Source organism: Lepidothrix coronata, unplaced genomic scaffold, assembly GCF_001604755.1.
Source record: "Lepidothrix coronata isolate B3197 unplaced genomic scaffold, Lepidothrix_coronata-1.0 Scaffold61, whole genome shotgun sequence".
Taxonomy (NCBI): Eukaryota; Metazoa; Chordata; class Aves; order Passeriformes; family Pipridae; genus Lepidothrix; species Lepidothrix coronata.
Genome location: NW_016690241.1, coordinates 3,439,061 through 3,461,806, shown reverse-complemented (window position 1 = coordinate 3,461,806; position 22,746 = coordinate 3,439,061). Strand labels below are relative to the sequence as shown.

At 38.4% G+C, this 22,746-nt stretch overlaps 1 protein-coding gene across 1 annotated transcript in view; it reads left to right on the top strand.

Moving 5' to 3' along the window:
- The window catches only part of PCNX2 (pecanex homolog 2 (Drosophila)), a 156,568-nt gene that overhangs the window by 124,465 nt on the left and 9,357 nt on the right, over positions 1 to 22,746 (top strand). Inside the window, exons 26-31 of the mRNA XM_017817517.1 lie at positions 5,985 to 6,238; positions 10,615 to 10,848; positions 13,006 to 13,109; positions 20,528 to 20,672; positions 21,696 to 21,926; positions 22,269 to 22,543. Coding sequence (XP_017673006.1) covers positions 5,985 to 6,238; positions 10,615 to 10,848; positions 13,006 to 13,109; positions 20,528 to 20,672; positions 21,696 to 21,926; positions 22,269 to 22,543 — 1,243 coding nt within the window. The remainder of the gene's footprint in view (positions 1 to 5,984; positions 6,239 to 10,614; positions 10,849 to 13,005; positions 13,110 to 20,527; positions 20,673 to 21,695; positions 21,927 to 22,268; positions 22,544 to 22,746) is intronic.

Genomic DNA, 22,746 nt, shown 5'->3' with positions numbered 1-22,746 from the left:
ATGTCTAAGAAATAAGGACAGTTACTCATTTCTGCAGCATATGTGTATGCTGCATAGTTTTATTAAAGTAGCAAATACATTACCAGTGCAAGGAATATTTATTGGTGTTTGATTTTTGTGTCTGAAGGTGCTGTAGCACTAGCAAGAATCATTATTTAAAGAGTGATTGCAACTTTCATTTCTTTGTTCAAATCACTTCTTGCTGTTGGGAAATAAAAATGCCCACCTTCATGTCTTTCCTGAGACCACTCTTGAGGTATGTTCAATGTATGTACCAGACCATTAAAAGGTATTGATAAATTACAAAGAGTTCAGAGAAAAACAGCCATTTTAAACACATCCCTTGGGAGAGAAGGTTAAAACCCAAAAGTGCAGTGTTTGTGGGAAAGAACAAAGACAGAGAGACAGAATGCTTGGAAATACTAGAGGCATGGACAGAAAGGATATAAAGGGATTTCTTTAGTCTTGGTGATTTAATTGGGAAGAATGGCATGAAACAGGGAAGAGAATACTTTATGTTGAATGCAGGAAATCTGTGATGTACAAGCCTTCCTAGGTGTACAGTGATGCTGCAATGGTGGAAGCTGTCTGTGAATTTCAAATAGGCTTTGAATAGTTTCTGTAACACGTACTTGAATAAATATTTCATGTCTTTTTCCCTTTCCTCCCTTCCACAATTTTATATGTATATATGGGTGCACTGGAGGAGACTTCTGGAAGGAAGAAAAATAGATGCACTGCAGTCTTTTTATTGAGAAAATGTCTTTGCCAGAAACAAAATATTGCATCTTGATTGCACTCCAAAAGATGTGACCTGAGAGGTTTTTGTGGTATTTCATAGCTGCAAGTTTAACAACCAACATCTTTGGAGAATGCTTTCTTCCACCTGGCCTTTCTTAAATGTGTCTCTGTGGACCAAGGAAAGGAAAGGTTTCTGAGGAGAGAGGTTGCCTGTTATAAGAGCAACTGATCTGGTTTGAAAACCACATTATTTTCCAGGCGTACAAGTACCTGAAACAGTTGAAAACCAAACCACAGTTTTATAACTAGCGGCTTTGATGTCTGAGGAATTGATACTCATTTTTAAATCCTGAGATTTTCCTTTGAAACAAGCTGAGACTATCAGAGCCTATAAATTACTGTTCTTAATCCCAGTTCCACAAGCGAAAAGAGCAGGAAGGAACCAAAAAAGTCACTAGTTTCCAGTATGTGTCTAGTTCTGGGGTTCATAAGTTTCCATTTGTGAGCTCAGTTCACTCCTCTTGGAAGTATTGGGTTTTTGTGTTTCTAGAACTACATCTGATGTGTATTTCAGGAGAGGATGGCCTTTCAATGGCTGTAATTATGCTCCTTGTGCTTCTTTTGCGTCATAACTTATGCTTATTAAGCTGCTGTCCTGAGCAGAAAAAAAATGTTGGGTGAGCCTAATCCATCAGAATTTGGGAATACTCATGTTTGCTGCAGAGCTTGTTGGAGCAGAGTCATGTAATTCCACGGTAATGCATTTGTTTGTAAAATATTTGTGTGTGTGGTTTTGCCAAACAAATAGTGAGCAACCAGGCTTTTTTGTGGAGTTGTCTGTGAAAAGATCGCTGCAACAAAAGGAGTTACCCTGGGCTTCAGTCCTTCTTCGTGGCTCCCATTTCCATATCCAGCTCCATCTCTCAGACTTAACACCTAGTTACATTCCCTAGCCCAAAACTGGATATTGGGATCACAGAGTTTAAAGTGCCTAGTGCAGGAAAGTGATTCATGATGATCTTAACGTCTGTGGGGTGAGGTTGGTGCAGGAGCCCTCTGAGCCCTTTCTGTGTACATTTGCACCAAAGTTGCTGATATGTCAGCAATCCTCAGTGCTCAAGCTATCGCTGCCTTCAGCCACAATAATTAGTCCCCATTCTGGATGTGTTGTTAAACTTAAGTGTTTTATGGAAACTAAAACTGCTCCTAGAATTGTGTGGTTGTGTTACGGATTTTTCTCTCTGGTCCTTCAGAACTTGAAAAATGCTTTTCACTGACTGAGTTTTCAAAATTGAATTCAAAAGCACACACTATGGTTTCAGCCTTAAATTCTAGAAGGCTAGGTGGTCATTCATTTAGGTGTATTTTATGTATCCTCTTGGAGCAAGATTACAGTCTTCAGTTTCAATTTTCCATTTCCATTTAGGTCAGATCACTCTGGCAGAGCGCAAGTCAGTCCTCAAATCCTGATGCGTCAGGAAAATACAAAGAGCTCCAAGTTCTCACCCTGGTTTTCTCCTCAGCTCACAAAGGCTGACCTTGCTTTATTCAGCTGGCACATGTTTTTTACACTGATGGATTTTTGGCAACCATCCAGTGTTAGATACTTTACAAATGAATTGATCTTATCTATACTAGCAAGGGTCAGAGTGAATGACTAAACTTCAGTGAAGTTCACGAGCTTATTTTCTTTCTACTGCAGAAATAAATGTAAAAAAAGTGTTCCCTCAGATTTAGAAATGACTAATTACCAGTGAAAACATTTCCCTGTATTTTAATATTTAATGGTACTACACTTAATTATATTGCAGAACTGAAGTGCACGTTCTGTTCCCTGCTCTTTGGTATTATGAATAATTCTCTCAGAGGTGCTTGAACTTGATAATTTTTGAGAAGCAATATAAAAAATTGTCATTTAAATCATCAGTTTATGACATATACACAAAAGTTTAGGGTCATCCTTCTGTAAAAGATGTACACAAATGCTTAACTTCATTTAATGTGTCTTGTCCCTTCTGGCTCAATGCATGAAGCTGAGCGCATGCTCTTAGTCTCTGCGGTACCAGAGTCTAGAGTAATGAGCCAAAAAGGATTGATGTAGGCACTGGTAAATGAATTTTTTCAGTAAAATGCCAGTCTGAGATTGAAGTCCAGCCAGTGCATTATGGATTAAAGGGAGGCTTCATTAAAGGTGAGAGAAAATTACTGGCAGTCTTTCTAGAACTGACAGCAAAAACTGGGAGGGAACCAACATGTACTTGAGCATCAAGCCTGAATGTTGTCTTTGCAGACTTGAGTCCCTTTACTAGATGTTGTTTGGAAATACTAATCAGCAGATGATGCTAGGAATGAGGATTTGGTGTTTTGTCAGAGCACTGGCCATGGCTCAGATTACACCTTTAAACTTAACAGGGATACCCCAGAAGCTCTGCAAGCAATAAAGACGCCAAATCCCCAAGGTGGTAGTACCCAAGTCCATCAAACAGCTTTTGTTAATCAAGTGCATGTTTGCCAGATGTTGAAGAGCACATTCTTTGGAATAAATCCGTAAAACAAACACATGAACTCGTTTCATTGGTTCGCAGAGCTTTTGTAATAACAGAGTCCCTTTTAAAATGTCTCTTGCTTCTGAGGTTCAACATTGATTGCACCCACTGTAGTGTAATTTTAACTTTAGTTGATTAAAATTACCCAGCAAAGACGACTTAGAGACATTTTATCCTATTGAATTAGCTGAGAATGCAAATATTGTTCTGGCATTATCTTCTGTTTGTTATGCATGTGATGACAGTTTCCTTTAAACATTGAGGGTCTCTTGAATTTGCCTTTTATTTGCCTTTGAAGCCTCTTTAGGCCCTGTATTTTATAAAATATGTATTCTAAGAAAAGTAGTAATTACGGAATCTGCAGTAATAATATTTGGTATTTATTAATAGAGGTAATACAGAGAACACATAGAAATAGCCATAGGAATAAAATGAGATATTTCCATATCAAAAGAAAAAAATTATTTAAAAATAGGGTTTCACAGATTGAGCAAAGCCATCTTTATTTCCTGAGGTTGTAAGGGGATCAGTGGCAGTTGTTCATTAGGGTTCTGTTTTTCATTTTTCATCAGTTATAAATATTTTGCAATACTTAATTTAGCACCTGGCATGAAGATTTATCTTCTCTTAAATTCAGTGTAATACTGAGAGACCTTTAAACTTTCAAAAATAAACGTAACAGCAACAGTAACAGCACCAGCATGGAGTAGTTATTTTACTCCTGCCAAGCAATGCACAAAGGAGTATGCTTTCCCTACTTCAGTTTGAGTACGATGTCTTTTGACTTGACTTCACAGAAGCATTCGCTGACCCAGAGCAGTTCTTGGGTTTTTTGTTGTGGAGGAATTAAGTGTTAATTCATGTAGAAATATGTGAAATATGAAGCGGAAGCAGTCCAGTTCGTGTCCAGTCCAACTGGAAATGTTAGCTTAATAGGTCATGTTTTGTACTTCGTGGCAGTGTTGAAAGGAAAGATGTTCATATTTGGGTGACCTGAAGGTATTTAATAATTTTTTGTATTGTTTATCCATGAAGTCTAAGGAGGAATGTGTATCAGTGTGTGAACAATACTGGGTTCACAGTATAAATTTTCATTCACAGCAAACTAAACAGAGATCACTGGAATATACTGGATCTTTTCCCCCCCATATCTTAATACTACAACTCTGTTTTTTCTCACGCATTTCCTACAGATTTTTCTGTTCTTTTTTCTTATATGTTTTTGCTTGCTGCTTACATTTTAGAAGATGTACAGACAAAAAAAGAGAAGGTGATAGGCAATACTTAAGCATATTTTGTTATATTTTGAAAGGTTTTTCTTAATGAGGAGAAAGGGATATTCTGAATGTGTCTTCTGTTGGTACAAACTAAAGTTCACAGGTTGTTGACCAGACGGTTGTGATGGGACTAGGATAGACAGTCAAGGGCCCAGCAATTGTCATGCTCTATGGAAAGGCCTTTGGGATGCTGCTGTGCTCCATGCTCTCTTTTGGGGTGCTGGCGGTCTGCAGGGAATTGGAGCTGGCATTGTGTTCTTTCCTGGTCCAACGTTCAGATGATGAACATAGCTAAATTCTTCTTCCATTTACAGTGACACAACAGGTCTTTGGGGCCTGGTAGGGAGGGACTTATAGCTGTTAAACTGCAGCACAGTGTCTAGCATCTTCCTCTCCTGTTGAGATTGTTTGGAAGCTGATGGGATCAGCAGTCCGTGGGGTGATACTCAAACTCTGGCAGAAGGCCTGTGCATGACATGTGTAACCTGCATCATAGGAGATGGCCTTGAAAGATGGTTTATGGACAAACTCTGCAACAGCCTACAGAGAGTAATTTTAAAAAGATGCGGAAATCATGAACATAAAGATATGTATTTTGAGAGGAGCACATGGCAGTCTGCCTCAGCTGTACATGTAGTGCCGTACATGGTATAGAAGCCACATTCAAATCCCCAAGGGCTCAGCTTGACCATCTAGTGTGCGCAGCACAAGCTAGAAATGCAGAGTCTGCATTATTGTTTCTGCATCTGCCTTATGATTTCTTTTTGAGGTAACATATTTTTTTTTAGAAAAATCTACTCTGATCTAAAGCCTGTGTAATAGACTAATTAGAAAGCTGCTCTCTTCTCATGATGTACTGCCACTAGTGCTGTTCATTAGAGATGTTTGATCCAGAGTAGCTTGTACTCCGGTGGGAGAGAGAACAACCCAGTAGATGTTATTTTTGGAACCTGCTTTCCAAGATAGTTTGCTAAAACCCAGATTTTACAAGTACTCTGACACACTGTAAAATCTTTCTTTGTGTTCTTAATATTAGTTGAAGAAGCAGACTGAGACTTGGATCAATTTGCTTAATGTGCCTTATGGAGCAAGACTCTTTAGTGTTGCTTCCTGGTGAGTTTTTATTAAGGCAGAAGCTGCAGTCTGTAGTTTAGCTCAGCTCAGAACCCAACACTCAGAACATTAGATCAGGCCCTTTTGGCTTTTATTAGGTGATAGTAAATAAATAATGTACACCTCTTTATTTGTTGCTGCACATGGATCAGTTAGCACATCTAATTTGTTGCCGTGGCTCGCTCTTTTAGATTTTTGCTAAGTGTTTAAAGCCTTCAAACATACTTTGAATTTCAGCTTGGAAGAAGTCCTTTGTTTCCTCCTCCCCCAGTAACTGGCAGCATACTCTCTCTTTCTCACTGCCAAGGGACATATTGCCAGCAGAGAGAAGTGGAAGCTATAACAGAAGGAGATGAAGACAACGAAGGCTGCTGCTGTTGTAAGCCTGGGCACTTGCCTCACTTGTTATCATGTAATGCAGCCTTTAACCTCCGATGGCTGACATGGGAAATAACACGAACCCAGTACATCCTGGAAGGATACAGCATCATTGATAACAACGCTGCAACAATGCTGCAAGTGTTCGATCTGCGGAGAATACTTATCAGATACTATATCAAGGTAAACACTTCGGTAAAGTGTACATTATTCCTAGGCAGATTTGTCAAATAGAAGAAATGCTGGCTGTCTACAGAAGAAAGAGCATTTGAAATTTTTGGCTTTATATTTATTCATCTGCACAACACTCTGACAGGTGGACAGACTCGATGTTAGATTATAGAACCATAGAATCATTTGGGTTAATCTTTAAGTTCTTCTAGTTCCAACCCCTCTGCCATGGGCAGGGACACCTTCCACTAGAATAGGGATAATAAATCCATATCTCCCTTTGCTAAATTTAGTTCTGATCACTTACAGTTAGTACAGAAAATCTCAGGTATGCTTCAGCAGAAATCAAGGTGAGTAAACAACCTCTGGTGATAAAGTCAGAGGAAGCGTTCTTACTTATGTTGTTGCATTCTAAAAAAACTTCATTGACAGTTTGTTATTTCTTCTTGCCTTGGCTTTTCCACTGCTCTTTTGTTCTGGGAAAAAAAAAAAAGAGATTAACAAGCATAAAGTTCTTGGGAAACATCTGAAGAGCTGTTTCTCAAATGTATTTTTTTAGTAGTGTAAACTCCCTTCTTACCTTCTGTTTTACATACGTAGCACAACACATTTGAAGTTGGTTAATTCCACTGATTAAACAGCAGTTCATTTACATCACTTCTATGGTTGCACTGTTATTAAGACCACAATAACCACACAGATACTAATTTGTCGAAATAATTGAACCTTATAATCTAGCAAGACATCTTCATCCTCTGCCAAAACAATTCCCAGTCCATCAAATGAAGAATTTGTTGAGCTTTATAGTCTTCTACTGAAACAGCAAGAGCCAAATGCTGCTTCCTATGCCATTGGTATTGCCACAAAGCCAGTTACTAAAGCTTCCAACCATCCCTGACATCTCCTTTCTGCTTATATCTCTGCAATTGTATCAATCTGTCAACCTCAGAGAGAGACCTGTTGTAAATAAGTTAATCACCATTTTTTGCAAATGAGCCAATGTAGTAAAAAGCAAGCTCATTACCTTACAAAACTGCTTTGATCATGCAGTTGATTACTTTGTAAAATGCAGACTGAGATTTCATAAATAATTTTCCAGGCAGTACAGCCTGGTAACCAACCTGCTTGTTTAATTAACTAATTAGAAACAAAACTGCATGTGAGCATGATTTTTTCATTTTATAAGTGGGTTCTGTGGCTATAAATTAATTTAAAGCAAGGTATATAAGGTAAAAGAACCCAAACAAAAAAAAAAGCAGCCCTTCTTTAAACTGTAAATGAGTATGTTGCTACTATTGCTTTGCTTTACTTTAAAAGGTAACCTGAATAACTGGAACGTAAACTGATGCAAACTGACATATGACTCAGCTTTTGATGGTGAATGAGATTGAAAAAAATCCCAGTCTAAGCTGCAATCAAAAGAGCATCTTATTAGTTTACAGCAGTGAAGAATTGTGCTTTGTAAACTGGAACTTTTTTTGTACCTTTAAATCAGTTAATATATAGAGGACTTGTGGAAAGTGTGAGGTTCATCACATGGGAAGTAAAACTTAACTGAAAGGTAGTTTAGGGCTTCTAGTTCTGGACACACCTGAGAAGCAGCTGACAAAGGTAAGATGGCTTAGATAACCTTTCATGTGATACAGGTGTGGTTAGTTGATCCTGTTTTGAATAATAGGGATGTGGGTTAAATGATCTCCACACCACTGAGGTGTGGCTGTGGCTCCATCTCCAACATATGAAGATTTTATGTTTATGACTGATGGCTCCCAAGGTGTGAAAATTGAATCTCTTCTGCTTGGATTTAGTTGAGCCAGTACTATAACACTGCACTGACAGATCTGCATTCTCAGAAAGGTGTTGATCCTTTAGTCTACTTCTCTTCTTAGGGAAGGATGAACAGAAGATAATTACAAAAGATAATAATAACCTGTTGGCAACTTCAATATTAGCCTGGGCTGGGGCTCCTTCAGTAAAGGAAGAGCGAGCTGAGGAGATCTTTTCTTTAGAATGACACTCCCCAAAAGAAAGTTATATGGAGATTGTCTTCTTCTATTTTTAAATTAATTAGTTTCTTCCATCAACAGGAGCTTTAAAAAGATTTGGTAAATTCCTTAGTACAGCCTTGGAAGGTGAGAAGATTGTTATGTATCAAATCAGCTTTTGTCCTGTTTCTTTAATGCTTGCCTGCAAACAAACAGTATTAGAAGCAGAGGTGAGAATTCATTACTTTCCCAGCTCTTTCTTATGGGGGAATCTTGAGTAAGACCCTATGCAGTTTCACTGTGAACATTTTAAAGCCCTGACACTTCCTTTTTATTGGTGTAGGAAACTTATTGTAAGAAGAACTACAGATAATACAGTATTCGGGTCACATCCTTATCACAAACTCTGAAAACACTTGGGCTGGAGTTTCTGCAGGAACTGCACTTCCACTGCACTGAGCATTTGGAGTGTTCCTGGTTTATTCTCTGTAGCTTACAATATCGTAAATATTATTTCTGAATTGTAATGTAGCTGAGGATGTACTTGTGCTCAAAACATATCTTGGAAGAGTTACCAAGAGCAAAATTTAATTAGGTGACAGAAGTTTTTGCTGTTTCTGTGTCTGATTGCGAGTCTGATTTTTTTCCCCAGCTGAGTTGGCTTCTTTGTAAACACAGATGAGAATAATAAAAAAACCAAACTCTATCTTGAAAATCAATGGAGAAAATGTATGCTTTGTTTTAGCTCTTCTATCCTTCAAGAATAATTACCATATCGGTCTTTTAAACAATGAGTTGCACTGAGCATTTTATTCCTAAGTCATATTTATTTCATTTACAGTTTCATTGACAGCTGAGAAATATTTCTTCTTATAAAAGGATTTTTATTCTCTACAAATAAAGTGGGTCAGCTCCTGTAGCCCTTCTGCATATGTTTTGAAATCATTTCCTGCCCAGCTACTGTGATATTTTTCCCTTGTGCCTCCTCCATCTCTTCTCAATATATTCTTATTTAAACATCTTTTAGTATTCAAGAAGTCTGTATTTGCTGAGTGTTGTATTTTCAGCTCCTATTGTTTCTGCATGAATCTTTTCTAAAGAGTGTATTTTCTCCACATGCCAAGAAATTAAAGGTCCATCCTCAGTCTGTATCTGTCTGACTTGTTTTTTTCCTCTGAAGCTTAATTCTCCTCTTACTTGTATATTTTTTGTACAATTTGAAAGATAAACTGTGGAGAGCATCTGGGTGTTTTAAAAGGGCTGGTAGTGGTTCTGCCCTTTGTAATCCATCCTTTTTTCATTTTATATATTTATTTGCTTAGTAGTGTTTCCTCTGACTGTGTAAAGTAGAACTACATCCTCTTCGTTTGTGTACACTTGCTCCTTGTTTGCTTTGGAATCCAATTCTAAATTAATATATTAATATTATACTCATAAAACATTAAAATGGGACTTTCCAGTTGATGGAAAGCATTGGAACTTCTTCTTAAGCTTCATATTCTTTTGAAAATATGCTTTAAGTTTTGTTTGGATAGATTTTTTTTTAATTACTATTTTCTTTATTATTATTTTAATGTCTCCAGACGCAGTGGTTAGAAGAACTTAGAAACTCAGGTACAGATATGAGATACCAGTGTTGCTGCTTTCTAATATTTATGCATTTGATAAAAGAGCTACTGCTGAGTGCTGTTCCTCCTTCAGTGCTTTAAGTAAATTCAATTATATCAGTTATCAGCTTCTTAAACTGACATGTAAGAAAAAAATCCATTATTCTTTACCAGCTGCATTGACAAATAACAAAACTGGTGCTACTGAAAGCCAAAAGAAAACAGCAATCAAAACAGGGCATTTCAGACCTGTGTCATACACATCTGTGACATCTTACCTTTATGGTTAAATCATGGTGGGGCTGTTTTTGTTAAAGAATTAGGAAAGCTTCGTCACCATAAAACAGTAAGTCCATTGAGGAAAAAAGAGCCCTATTTTGAGCATATGATCGTCTACTACTGTTTTTTCAAAATATGCCTAAACTGTTATCAATATTGCCTTCTTGGCGATAGACTCAGGAACCCCAGTAGTATTCTGTAATTAACATGTTTGAATGCTAGAACTCTCTATTCCTATAATCGTATTAATTTTCCTGTAAGTTAGAAGAGTATTAAAAATATTACTTCTTTTTCTGTCTGCTATTTAGATATCAATTATTATCATCTTTCTAACTTGAACACTTTTGTGAAGCAATGATACCAAGCAGTAAAAAAATAGGAAAAATATGTACCATTATATTTAGTTAATGTGGCCCTATTTGATTTAGGATCACATTTGATTTATTCTCTTCTGTGTAAAATGTATCTGCTTTAATCAGAGATGAGAGTGACTAATGTTTGCACATTTTGTCAACAGAGTATAATATACTTTACATCAAGTTCTCCCAAAATCCTTGACTGGATAAAAGATGAATCCATCCAAAAGATTCTGCAGCCTTATGCGAAGTGGCATTATATTGAACGTGACCTGGCAATGTTTAACGTTAACATAGATGAAGATTATGTTCCATGTCTCCAAGGAATAACGAGAGCTAGTTTCTGCAGTGTTTATCTGGACTGGATTCAGTTCTGTGCTAGAAAAAGAGTAGAGGTAAGAGTCTTTTTTTTTTTTAGTAGTAGTAGTAGTAGTTTTAATTCTTGGAATAGGAGTTAAATGATGCATGGTTACTTTTTTGCTTGCTCAGGATTAGTAGAATAAAATGTATTTAAGCTTTTACATTTAAAATATGTGGAATGAAAAACACATATTTTGGAGACTACCCTTGTGCAAAAGCTAGAGTTTTAAGGAGTGGTAGTCTTTGAATACGGAACCATTTCCTTATTTTGCACAATTCCAGCAAGGTTAATTTTTTGTCAGTTCTAGAAAGCATGGATATATCCATTGCTTGCAGAAGTACTGTTAAAGCTGGCTCGATTCAGGCAATGTCATTAGAGAATTACTGTTTCTTCAGTGTTGCCAGTGATTGGGTACGTTTGCCAAACATTTGTGATGTCTGTGTATCCTTTTCGAACATTTTGCTTATATTTGGGTACAGTTATAGAATGGTAGGGAAGTGCATGGCAAACTCACTGCTAGCATAGGTCACCTCTGAGAGCTCGTAACTCAAATGTGAACCACGCCACAAAACCGTGTGGAACGGCCTCGCAGCTCTCGAAGGTCAAAGGCAGATTTACAGCTGTGCATTTGCATGCTTTGAGCCACTAAGATTACTGATGTCAGCAGTCATTTGTCAGAAATGCACTACTGTATTTCCATGGAATACTCAAAATAGCCCGGGGGGACAATACAGTTTCAAACAAGCACATTGCCTCAATCTAATTTTCTGATTAATGCTGATAATGGCAAAAATGGAGAGGTGTATCTTTCCTGGCCACCATGCACTGCATTGGTGTGTTTTTCGCTCAGGATCACAGACTGCACATCCCGTTTGCTACCACTGACCTCAGCTGGTGTAATATCACTGAATGTTTCTTGTAACGTCACTGAATGTTTTTTTTCCACTTTGGTTCCTTCTCATGTCTCTAATGCCAAATAGCATTCCATCAATTCCTCTGCATATCATTATATTGGTATTGTTTTCACCGGATTGTCATCTGAGCCCTTCCCTGCCATTTCCTCCTACTGGGTATATTTCACCTCTTTTTTTTTCTCATCTCTGTGTGTCATTTCCCAAGTTCTGACACACAAAGAATTGCACAGTGCAGGGAAAGCACTGTTAAATGATACCTTTTCACTTGTTCTGTTGCTGAAACTTTCAAATACATAACAGACTTAGAGATGCCAATAGACTTGAAACATGTAAGTTAGACTTAAGGCAAATGAATGCCTGCACTGATGCACACACACACTTTTTTTTTTTTTTACATCTTTTACCTTTGTTTTTTTAATTCACTGACTATAGAGAGGTAAAGTTCATGTAGGAAATGAGATGAAAAAAAAACAACTTCACTGTATACATAACCCTGAAAATCAATGTATTTTCTAGAAGGAGCTACATTCTCCATTATAATTGTTTTCAATTTTAAAGTCAAAGAAAGCTATAAGAAATCACTCATTGCATGGCCTGAAATAATAATCTATATCCTTCTGAAAATTAACATGCATGAGGGGTTGTTTCAGTTTTTTCTTCCTGCTTGATTGCAAAGTTTTCTTTATGAAAATTTCAGTAAAAGAAACTCTCCTGAGCTAGTAAATGCAAATGACATATTTTGACTGCTTCTTAAAATGTGATGTCAGTGTCATCAATGGTATACAATTTAGATAGATATTGTTATTCAAGAAAAGTGTGTGCCTCCAAACTTTTCTAAATAGGTTGTTCTTCTGGAATCTGTGGTGGGGTTTCATAGGAACTGTATCCCATGAGAAGGGTTTTGGCTGTCTCCAATTGCAGTGTCTCTCAACAATAAGGAACCTCCTGTGTTTTAGAATGTCATGTCGGGGAGGAGTGGAACCAAACAAAAAACACCACCAGAAAATACCCACCCCCTCAAAGATGCACTTCCTTGGGATCTCACCACTGGAGAACAAAATGTTCTGTTTCTAGCCAGTGGGCAAAATAAGCTTGCATTTTGCAGAAAGCATCTAATGGTGATGATCTTCCTTCTTGTTCTGTTTAATTGCAAAGAATGTTTTTGTGAGTAGGTCCAGCTACATGCAGATTTTATGTATGTTACCATTTGTAGTATTGTGGTGCTTTAAAGACGATATTTTCATTTAGAGTAACATGCTAACCTTAAAATTTTGTAGCACCTGGACAGTGATGAAGATTCTCCTCTAGTGACGCTTTCCTTTGCCTTGTGTATATTGGGGCGAAGAGCTTTGGGAACTGCATCTCACAATATGGCTATCAGGTAATTTTTAGGAATCCTTTATCCTTATGTTAAAACAAAGACCTGTTTGTCTTTTTTCACGTGATATGGAATCTCAAGAGAATAATAGATCAAAGTAAAGTCTCATTCCTCCAAAAAATACTTTGTTTTCTGCCGTTCCTGATCATCTTTTACTTTGTAGTTGGCTAAATAGCTAATACCAGTCTTTATTTCACAGGCCAAAGCAGAATTTTTCATTGAAAGAATGGGTACCAATGGTTATTGCTTGTGTTCACTCATGCCTGGCTATTGGAATGCTGGCTTTCTCCAGCATTCCAGTAAAAGGAAGATACTTCCAGAGGAGGAACTATTTTATGTATATATATATAAAAAACTGTTAGCTAGCTAAATAATAATAAATCTATAAGGGTTCTGTATTCCTTAGGGTGGTATTCCTGTTCATTTGCCACTTCATTCTGGCAACTAAGGAAGGCAGAACCTTGGATCTCTTGAGACTACAGCTTTGTCTGTTCACAGTCTACCTTACTCATTTGTTCATTCATTCAAAACACTTCTCCCTAGGAAGTGTGGTTAATTAAAATATGTTTGGTTAAGATTGTTTCTGAATATCTTCTTCATCTTTTATTTTCCTTAGGGATTCTTCCATTTTCACTAGGACTTGTGAGTTTTTTGGGTTTTATACAGCACAATTTACGCTGTTCTATAGATAAGGCATTTTATCAAGGTAATAATCCTAATTTTCATGAAGTTTAACTTCTCACCTAATTTTAGATTTTTATTAGATTTATTTGAACTCCCTGTGTTCACAGGAGTTTAGTAACCATAGAGAAGTTGAATAAACACAGTTTCTAAGTGACCTTGCTATGTTGGCACAGAACTGTGAGCAAAGCTACCTAGACCTCTATCAACGTGCTCCTTAGAGAGGATTTGTCTTACTAACAAGCAAACAAAGACAGCATGTGTGATTTTGAATGCATTTTGTTATAAGATAAAACAGTCCTTTTAAATATTCATTCTAGCTTTGTTATCTGTTGAGACATATGTAACATTTTGTTTTATGTCTTCCTCTTTCAGTGAGTCACACAAAATGTTTGTGGTCCACATGGCTTATTTCTTGGTGTGCTGCTGATTTCTGTTTTCTAAAGTGCCTTTTGTGTCTTTTGTACTAGTCCTTGCACATTCCCTTCCTGTAGTAGTTTTCTTCTAGGTTGCATTTCCTCTCCCTTCATTTCAATTCACTCAAATCAGTGTGATGTTTAGTAAGTCACTGATATTTCTAAAACTGTCCTTTTTTTTTCCTTGATGATCCAGATTTTAGAGTTGGGGAAAAGTTTATGTGCATTTAAGATTTTTGTTTGAGAAAAGATTAAAGTAATTTTTCATCAGGTTATGCAATAGATAGGTCACAGCGATGTTAGAAATGCATCTAAAAATATCACAAAACCTTCCTCAAACTGTCAGCACATCGCATGTACTTTCCACTGGATCTTTAAATCTTCATTACAATATTTTGGCACTAGTACAGATACAGTAACAATGTCACCTGTTTGTATTGGCTTACATGATTAGCAGATAATGCAAAGGGATAATAAATCAGAGATTTTCCAAAGCTTAACATGGAAAGTATGAATGTTGAGGATAATTATTTGCAAAGTGTTCTGTAAAGATTTTAACAATAAGGAGGCAGTTATACCATGTCTTTTGAAAATTTGGCAAATTACCAATAAACCAAATTAGTTCCTATCTTTTGGTGAGTTGACACTCCATACTTAAAAATATTTTTCTTGAGGAGAAAGGTCTGTAGAAAGGCAAAAAATGGGGTAGTCATAGGAGGTGAACAGCTCTGTCGCTCTTTTTCTGAATCTATTCTATATAATCCTCTATCTTTAATTAAGTCCTGGTTTTCTTTTTATTAAACAAGTGCTCCAGGGCAGTATTGAATCATTGTATTTTTAAAATGTATTTTGTGACATAAAAGGGATTAAGTGGGACCTTCTGTCAGTATCTTTTTCAGTGCTACTTCACAAAAGCTTTCCCTAGAAAAGTTTCACTGTGGAAAAACTGTGTCACTTCCCCACCTGGTTAAATTACCTTTAATACGTTTCCACTGTAAGAAAGATTTGGAGAAATAGAAAAGGAATCTGAGTAGCACAATTGAAGTTATAAATTGCTGCAGCTACAAAACATGACTTTAGCTTGGTGAAATACATTTATTCTTGACTTAGAGAATGTATATATCTATACAAAACCAATTTAGGAGAAATTATTAACTAAGGAGCAAGGTGGGTATGCTACCCCTGACATCAAGACCTTTATCAACAGAAATCCCCCAAATACAGTCACTTAAGCATGGAGGGAAGTTCTAACCCTACTTACTGTGTTTATTGCTTCATACAGTTCTTCACGAGTGGTTTAAACACAATGAAGCAGTAAGTCAGTGAGACTCTGATAGGAATACAGTTATACAGCATGCCGGGGGAAGGACACTTTGTCCAACATGTGCAACACTGATGAGGCCAGAAGGAGATGCTCCCAAGAATTAGCTTCAGGCACTGAAGTTAGGTCTCCCTCCCCTCTCTCTGTGTTTGACAGAGATACAGCAACTCTCACCAGGGGTAATTGGGAGCATTATTGCTGGTCCTCGCCTCAGCTCCCAGGCTGCTGCAGGTCTGCATTCAGTCAGATGGTGGAGAAGTAATTAAGGTCCTCAAAAGCTGGAAGAACCATTCCTTAGGTGATGCTTCACAGTCTTCCTTAAAAAGGTGTCATGATATTTTGGGGACCTTTTTGGAGCCTGCTGGTGCTGAGGAGGGTTTTATTTTTCTGCAGGAATGGTCAGAGCAGGCAGCTCTGACCCAAAGCCAGCTGTGTGCATGAGGGGGACCTACTGCATGTATGGGAGTTGGAACTAGATGATCTTTAAGGTCCCTTCCAAAATAGGCCATTCTATGAATCTATGGCTGTTGGGAGCTGGCCCATTTTGTCAGAGGTCAGGGCTCCTAACACACACTTTGTCACACCTGAATGCTGGATTGCAAAAATGCAGATGTAGATTACTCTGGTAAGCACTGAGAAATTACCTCGAACATCATGTCAGGACTTTCTATTAATTCCGTGTGCAAAGCATGTTCTGTCTGCAAAGCATCGCTAGAGTTTGAGTAATGGCCAGATAGGTGGTGCACTCTTCTCCTCCTCATTGTATGAAGCTTTTCAGGTGTTCAGTGTGAGCAAACTAGCCAAGAATCAGTGCTCTGCAGTTCATATTTCATTCTCAGGGATACTATGCAGGTAGTAGGAAACTTTCTCTGGACTAAGTCAGGTCCTTGCTGTGTCTTGGAGGAGTGACAGTCATCCAACTGCTGTGCAGAAATAGTAAAGGAAGGGTAATGTTACACTGAGCTGTGCACTGCAGAATTGAGAGTCAAGTTTACATTGTGTATGTAAACTACCAATTTGCACTCATTTACACATGATTTTGTCTAATCTATTAATCAGTAAATGTCACTGTGTAAACCAAGATTTTAAATGCTCTTATATAATGTATGTAAATAATTATTCAGTGTACCTGTTCATGTAAATGTCAGTAGAAACCTAACATTACCACTAGATTACACAATAAATGCATTCATTAAGAAGGCAGAACATTGCTATGCAAATCATTTGCTCTTTTAAACTGTCATTTGAAGGCATCTTGCACAAAATGCAATTTGAAGAATGACATGACATTACCATTTGTTTATTCAAATATGAGTGATATGTTTAGGTGTGTATTTGTAAAAAAATTACAGAATAATTCTATTCGAACACCAAATCTACTAGTAAATAAATGTTTAGTATACATTTCAAATTTGGAAAAATATAAAAATCTCTCATCAGATACTTCCAACATTACCAAGCCTGGCTGCTCAGGTTCCCTTAGCTCTCTCTGGGTCTTACCACTCAGTGTGGACAAAGAGTCATTCCAAGGAATGCCTCTGCCTGGAGGCACCACTGCTTATGCTGAAGCCCAAGGAAACAGTTCCCCCCACTTGCTCCTTCTCATTTGGGCATCCCATTGCACTGCCCAGCATCTGAGGGGAGAGAAAGATATAGAGGGCGTGGGACATAGTGCCACAATGTTGCCGGTGTTGCTGCACTGCTAGTAGGAGTTCAAGCAGACGGTACAGCTTGATGCCTGCCAGAGGTGAGCAGGGCAAGAGGGAATAAAAGTTTGAGTCTCAGCTCACAACCACTATCATCTAAAATATCAAATTAGAAGGGCTACCACTAAAAATATTTCAGGTGAACTGCAACATTCAGGTCATTGCCAGCTCTCAGACATGCATGTTTCTTTATTCCTTAAATAAACCTACAGTTAACATCGGAGAAGGTCTACAAACTGCAGACAGAGGATGGGGTTTGATGTGCAAAATACACACAGAGATATTCATCAGCTCATTAGTTTTCATCCATACTGTTTTCAGGATTACATTAAATGCTTATAGTTTCAGATCTTGGAGCAGTGTAAGGCATGCAGTAGGAGGGAGTATTTGCTTTGGCACTGTTGCCCTCCCTCTAGTATTTGTGGCACTGCTTAATCCCCTCTCTTCTGCACGTTCAAGGGGCCGACGGTTCCCACGCACCTACTAGTGTTGTTCTAAAATAGCTCACAGTTCTGACAGCAGCTTTTCAGGTTGTTAGCTCAGAGGGTTAGAAATGTTGCCAGAAATAGTAGTTATGTCTCTTACAGATTAATGTTGTTTCTCTGACATGTGATTTTACCTTAACTAGTTTTTAAAATATTTTGAACGAGCCTGTAACTGCAGCAGATTACTAACTGAGGTATGTTAAAAGTGGGCCAAGACGGCAGCAACAACCTTGAGTCAGGCCTGAGATCAAAGCAGTTGACTTTACAGATTTGTTATAATCTCATTACTGTCTTCAGGAGAGATCTTAACAATGGGAAGAATAATGAGAACTGTATCTTATATGGATTAAGAGCTGCGTGTTACAGAAGTAATGGCTTGAGATAGTGTCACATTATAGGCAGAATGTACCCAAAAGCCTCATTACGATTGGCAGGAGAATAAAAGATGTCCATGGTTTTGTGAATACAGCAATCTCCTCCAGACTGCTCTGGTGGAAAATATGATACATTAAATAATTGACTCTCAGCCTACCACTGATTCGCTCCTTGTAGCAGTCATGTTTGTTCTTAAAAATGCTGGGTAGAGACCTTATTATGCAGAGGGATGAGAAATGGACGAGCCTCCCCTAACTAAGCCCAGTGAGAGCTGTACGTGCTTCCCTCTGCTCCCTCTGCTGATGCTCAGCTGCAGTTCGCACAGCTGTCCTAGTCCTGGCTGTGCTTTCAGCACATACTGCTGTTCACACCAGCCTCTTTAGCATGTGCTGATGCCTGTAAGACACTTAGATGTGAATGCAAACTCTTTGTCTGCTCTGGTGTTCAGATTTGGCGCTGAGAGCCTCTAATGATGTAAAAATCAGTTCTCTCTCTTGCCTGCTCCTCCCTTCCTCCCAGCCAACTTTTCAGACCAAATACAGGGATGGTTATATGGGGAAAATACTATACTATAGATCATCATTAGGTGCAGAATTCAGGGTAGTTTTTACAGTTTCATCCTGGGAAGAATATTTAGGTACAGAAATGTTTTTTCCAGGCAAGAATTGAGCTGTGTATGCTGATGTTGTTTAGCGGGTGGGCAAGTGAAAGGACCCTTCCTGATGTCTAGCCTTTTCAAAGGAGATGATAGTCACATATTTCACCACAATGGCTGCATTCACCATTCCCTCCCACCCCCTTAATGGTTTATTCTAGGGCTTTCCTAGTTATTAAGCAGAGTTTGAGTATATTATCATTTTCTGAACTGTGGAGATGATCGATTGGAAGTCAGTGGGGATCAGGACCCAGTCCTCGAAGACACATAATAACTCCCACTGAAATCAGTGCTCAAATGTTTTGGAGATCTGAGTGTAAGTGCCTGTCTCGTATAGTATAGGCATGTTTTAATATGTAACTTGGTACTAATAAATGCAAATCAGTTTAAGAATTCACAAGAGCTTCCCTGTACTCCTCATGTTCCCAGCAGCAACAGCAGCCCTGCCTTCCTCCCTGGCCTTGGTCTGATTAGTTGATTTGTATTACATGGTGCTTTTGCAGAGAAAACCAGTATCCAGCTGTTTTTCTGGTAACAACATATATATTTCCATTTTAATTTCTAAAACATGCCACCCACCAAGAGCAAAATAAGAATATCTTTGAGCTGAAGATAGGCCAAGCATTCTCCCAATCTCTCTTCTCCCTCTCAGGGAAAACATTTAAAAGATTTTTTTTCTTATTCTAAAATAAGAAAGCTCAATTATGTAGAAAGATTATGTGTTCTCAAGAGAATGGCTGGGCAGTAATGAAAACCACTAACATCTTAATGCAGCTTCTCCTCAGAGCCTTTACAATCTAAAAAAGCAACTGTTGTAAGCCTGACTAAAATCTTGGCAGGTAGATGAAACTATGTCCTGTGGGTTTGCAAGAGATTCCTGTTTTTAACAGATGGGTCTATTTTCCTCTATTTTGAGATCACTTCTTCAGAGCAGCATTAGGTCAGCAGCCCTGCTACAGGCATTATACAAGTGGCTGTGGTGGTGGCATGGGAAGCTCATAATTTGGGGTGCAGACTGGAGCTGAAGGCTGGTTGTTCCCCTTCACAAAGCCCTCATGCAACCATTTTCTAACAACTACTTCAATTTTTACCTTAAGTCTCAGGTCCAGGCAAAATCCAAGGTCTGGCAGAACTGGTTACATCTCATTTCTTAGACTGGAAAAAGAAACTTAGTGCATATTTGCTTTAGGGTTCATTGTTTCAGTATGAAACGCGTGTTGCTTGATTTGTGCTCTCACCTGGTTTGCTGCACAGTTCCTGAAACTGTATTCTCAGTACATCTGCTTTAATATTCACTTTTAGGTTTGAGTTTCACGGCAAAGTCTTGCTGAAACTATTTTTTACAGCTTTTTTTTTAAATTATGATTTTTCACCTTACAAGAACTGCTAACAGAACTTATCAATAAACTTTCAAATAAGGAAGCAGCTTGTGCTGCCTGCACAGAGAGTGCAGCTGGCACTCTTTGACCTGGTCTCTTTGGCACAGCTGCAAAGAAGCAGCGCCCTGAGGCACCCTGTGACTCAGTCACCCATCCTGAGGCCATCTTTCTTTCTAGGTGCCATATCCATTTTGTGGCTGCGTTTACAGCACAAGCATTCCCACCTACCCCAGGGAATACTTTTTCATTAGAAATATGTGATGCTTTATGCCCACCACAAGCTTTCACCCTTTGCCAGAGGGTCACTGGCCACTGCACAAGTCAGCATGTGGCTGGGGCTGACAGATCCTGTTTGGTGAGATGGGAATGACTTCTGGGAATGACTGCTGCCTTTCTCTTACAGCTTGGACTCTTTTCTTTATGGGCTCCATGCACTGTTCAAAGGAGACTTTCGGATAGCACCAAAAGATGAGTGGGTCTTTGCAGACATGGATCTCTTGCATAAGGTTGTTGCCCCTGCAATCCGAATGTCGCTGAAGCTACACCAGGTAGCATATTTATTTATTTACTTATTTATTTACTTATTTATTTGAACTTTACTATTGTATCTGTTTTCTTAGGAAAATGCAGGAAACCTTAGCAACCGTCCAAAGGAAGGGGGGGGGAAAGGAGGGAAATGGAGTACTTGCTGCCTTTTCTGAGAAACACCTTCACCAAGATGGAAAACCTTGACATTTATTTTGCATTCACTTGATCTTCTTTTCTGTATCCTCTAGCTGCCCATTTGAAACCATTCATTTAAGAGATCTTGACCCTGCATTTTTTATCAAAACAAAACTGACAGTCTTGTTATGTTTTACTTGCACAGATACTATAAATATGGTTTCTAGATTGAAAGGAAATACATTGATTATACTGATTTCATAGCTGATTTCATTGCTAATTTCAGGTCAGGCCCTATAGAATATGGAGTTGATTTTATTCTTTCTCTGGCATGTTATGATTTAGTATCATATGCCTTTATAATGAATTATATTTATAATTGTTCTGAATGTTACTGAACTGCTGTGAATTCCGATCTGATACTTTGACACAATAATTTTTCGCTGGCCGTGGTGCTGCGGGACAGCTGAAGTTACAATACTGTGGTATCTGTTGATGGATTCCCAGTCCCAGCTATTGTTCGTGGATTTTGTGAATAAAAACAAGGATTTCCACAAGAACTGTGGAATTCCCCAATGATTCCAGTCTCCCTCCAGGTTACCCAAAAGTTCTGTCTCCCATGGTTTCGCACTTCATAAAAAAAAAGTGGGTAAGCTGGCATTCTCCGAGTGGTTTTGTCCAGTGGAGACATGAGACCAGAACAGGTTACAATAAAGCAAAAATCATATCTTTCTATATTACCGTTAAATTAATTGCTCTACCTGCCAAAAGACACACGCTATCAAATGGCAAGTCACTGGGGGGGTCAGCTGGCAACTGTTTGAAAAACAGGGTTTTGTTTATTGTTAATAGTTTCTGTGTGTTCACAGATATACCTGACTCTGTGATACTTTTTCCTGTACTACCAGGACCAGTTCACCTGCCCAGATGAGTACGAGGACCCAGCAGTTTTGTACGAAGCAATCCAATCCTTTGAGGAAAAGGTTGTGATCTGTCACGAAGGGGACCCGGCCTGGCGCAGCGCTGTGCTCTCCAACCGAGAGGAGCTGCTGACCCTGAGACATGTGGTAGATGAAGGAGCAGATGAATACAAAGTTATCATGCTCCACAAAAGCTACCTGAGCTTCAAGGTGATCAAGGTACAACATATAACATCTTTTTAATATTGCAGTAATTTAGGGCTGTGGTAACTAATATTATTTCTGAGTCATGTGGTCAAAAGGAGAAGTCAGTTGTAGTTATCGGAGTAGGGACTAGAGGCTGAAAAAATTCAGTTGACGTCCATTTTGCACCTACTTGTTTGTGTACCTGAAATTCCAGGCTTTAGCAGGGAGTAGCTGCAAACCTTCATAAAAGCTGTTGGTGCAAAGACATGAGGTGTCTGCACACACAGACACTGCCATTCTAGCTGGATACTGTAGTTCTGCATCTTAAGTAGCAAATGTTTTCCCATGATCCACATGTTTTTAACCTGCCTGTAGGTCAACAAGGAGTGCGTCAGAGGGCTTTGGGCTGGGCAGCAGCAGGAACTGATTTTCTTACGCAATCGTAACCCGGAGAGAGGAAGCATCCAGAACAATAAACAGGTCTTGCGGAACTTAATTAATTCTTCATGTGATCAGCCACTGGGATATCCAATGTATGTTTCCCCTTTAACCACCTCGTACCTTGGGACACACAGCCAACTGAGGAACATTTGGGGGGGACCTGTCAGTTTGGACAACATTAAAAAGTGGTTCAAATCCAAATGGTTAAGGTAGGTGTTAAATTTTGGCTATGCCAATAGAGACCCTGTGGTCGTGATTTCACTGTATTTTCTGTTAAAAGAGAGTAATTCTGTACTGTTATCTCTAAGCAAAAAATTAATTGCAAATAACTGAAAATATAACAAAATTGTACTGCAGACAGAGCAGAAAAAAAATTCATTAACTCATTCATGGCAAAGCTTTCTACACGTAC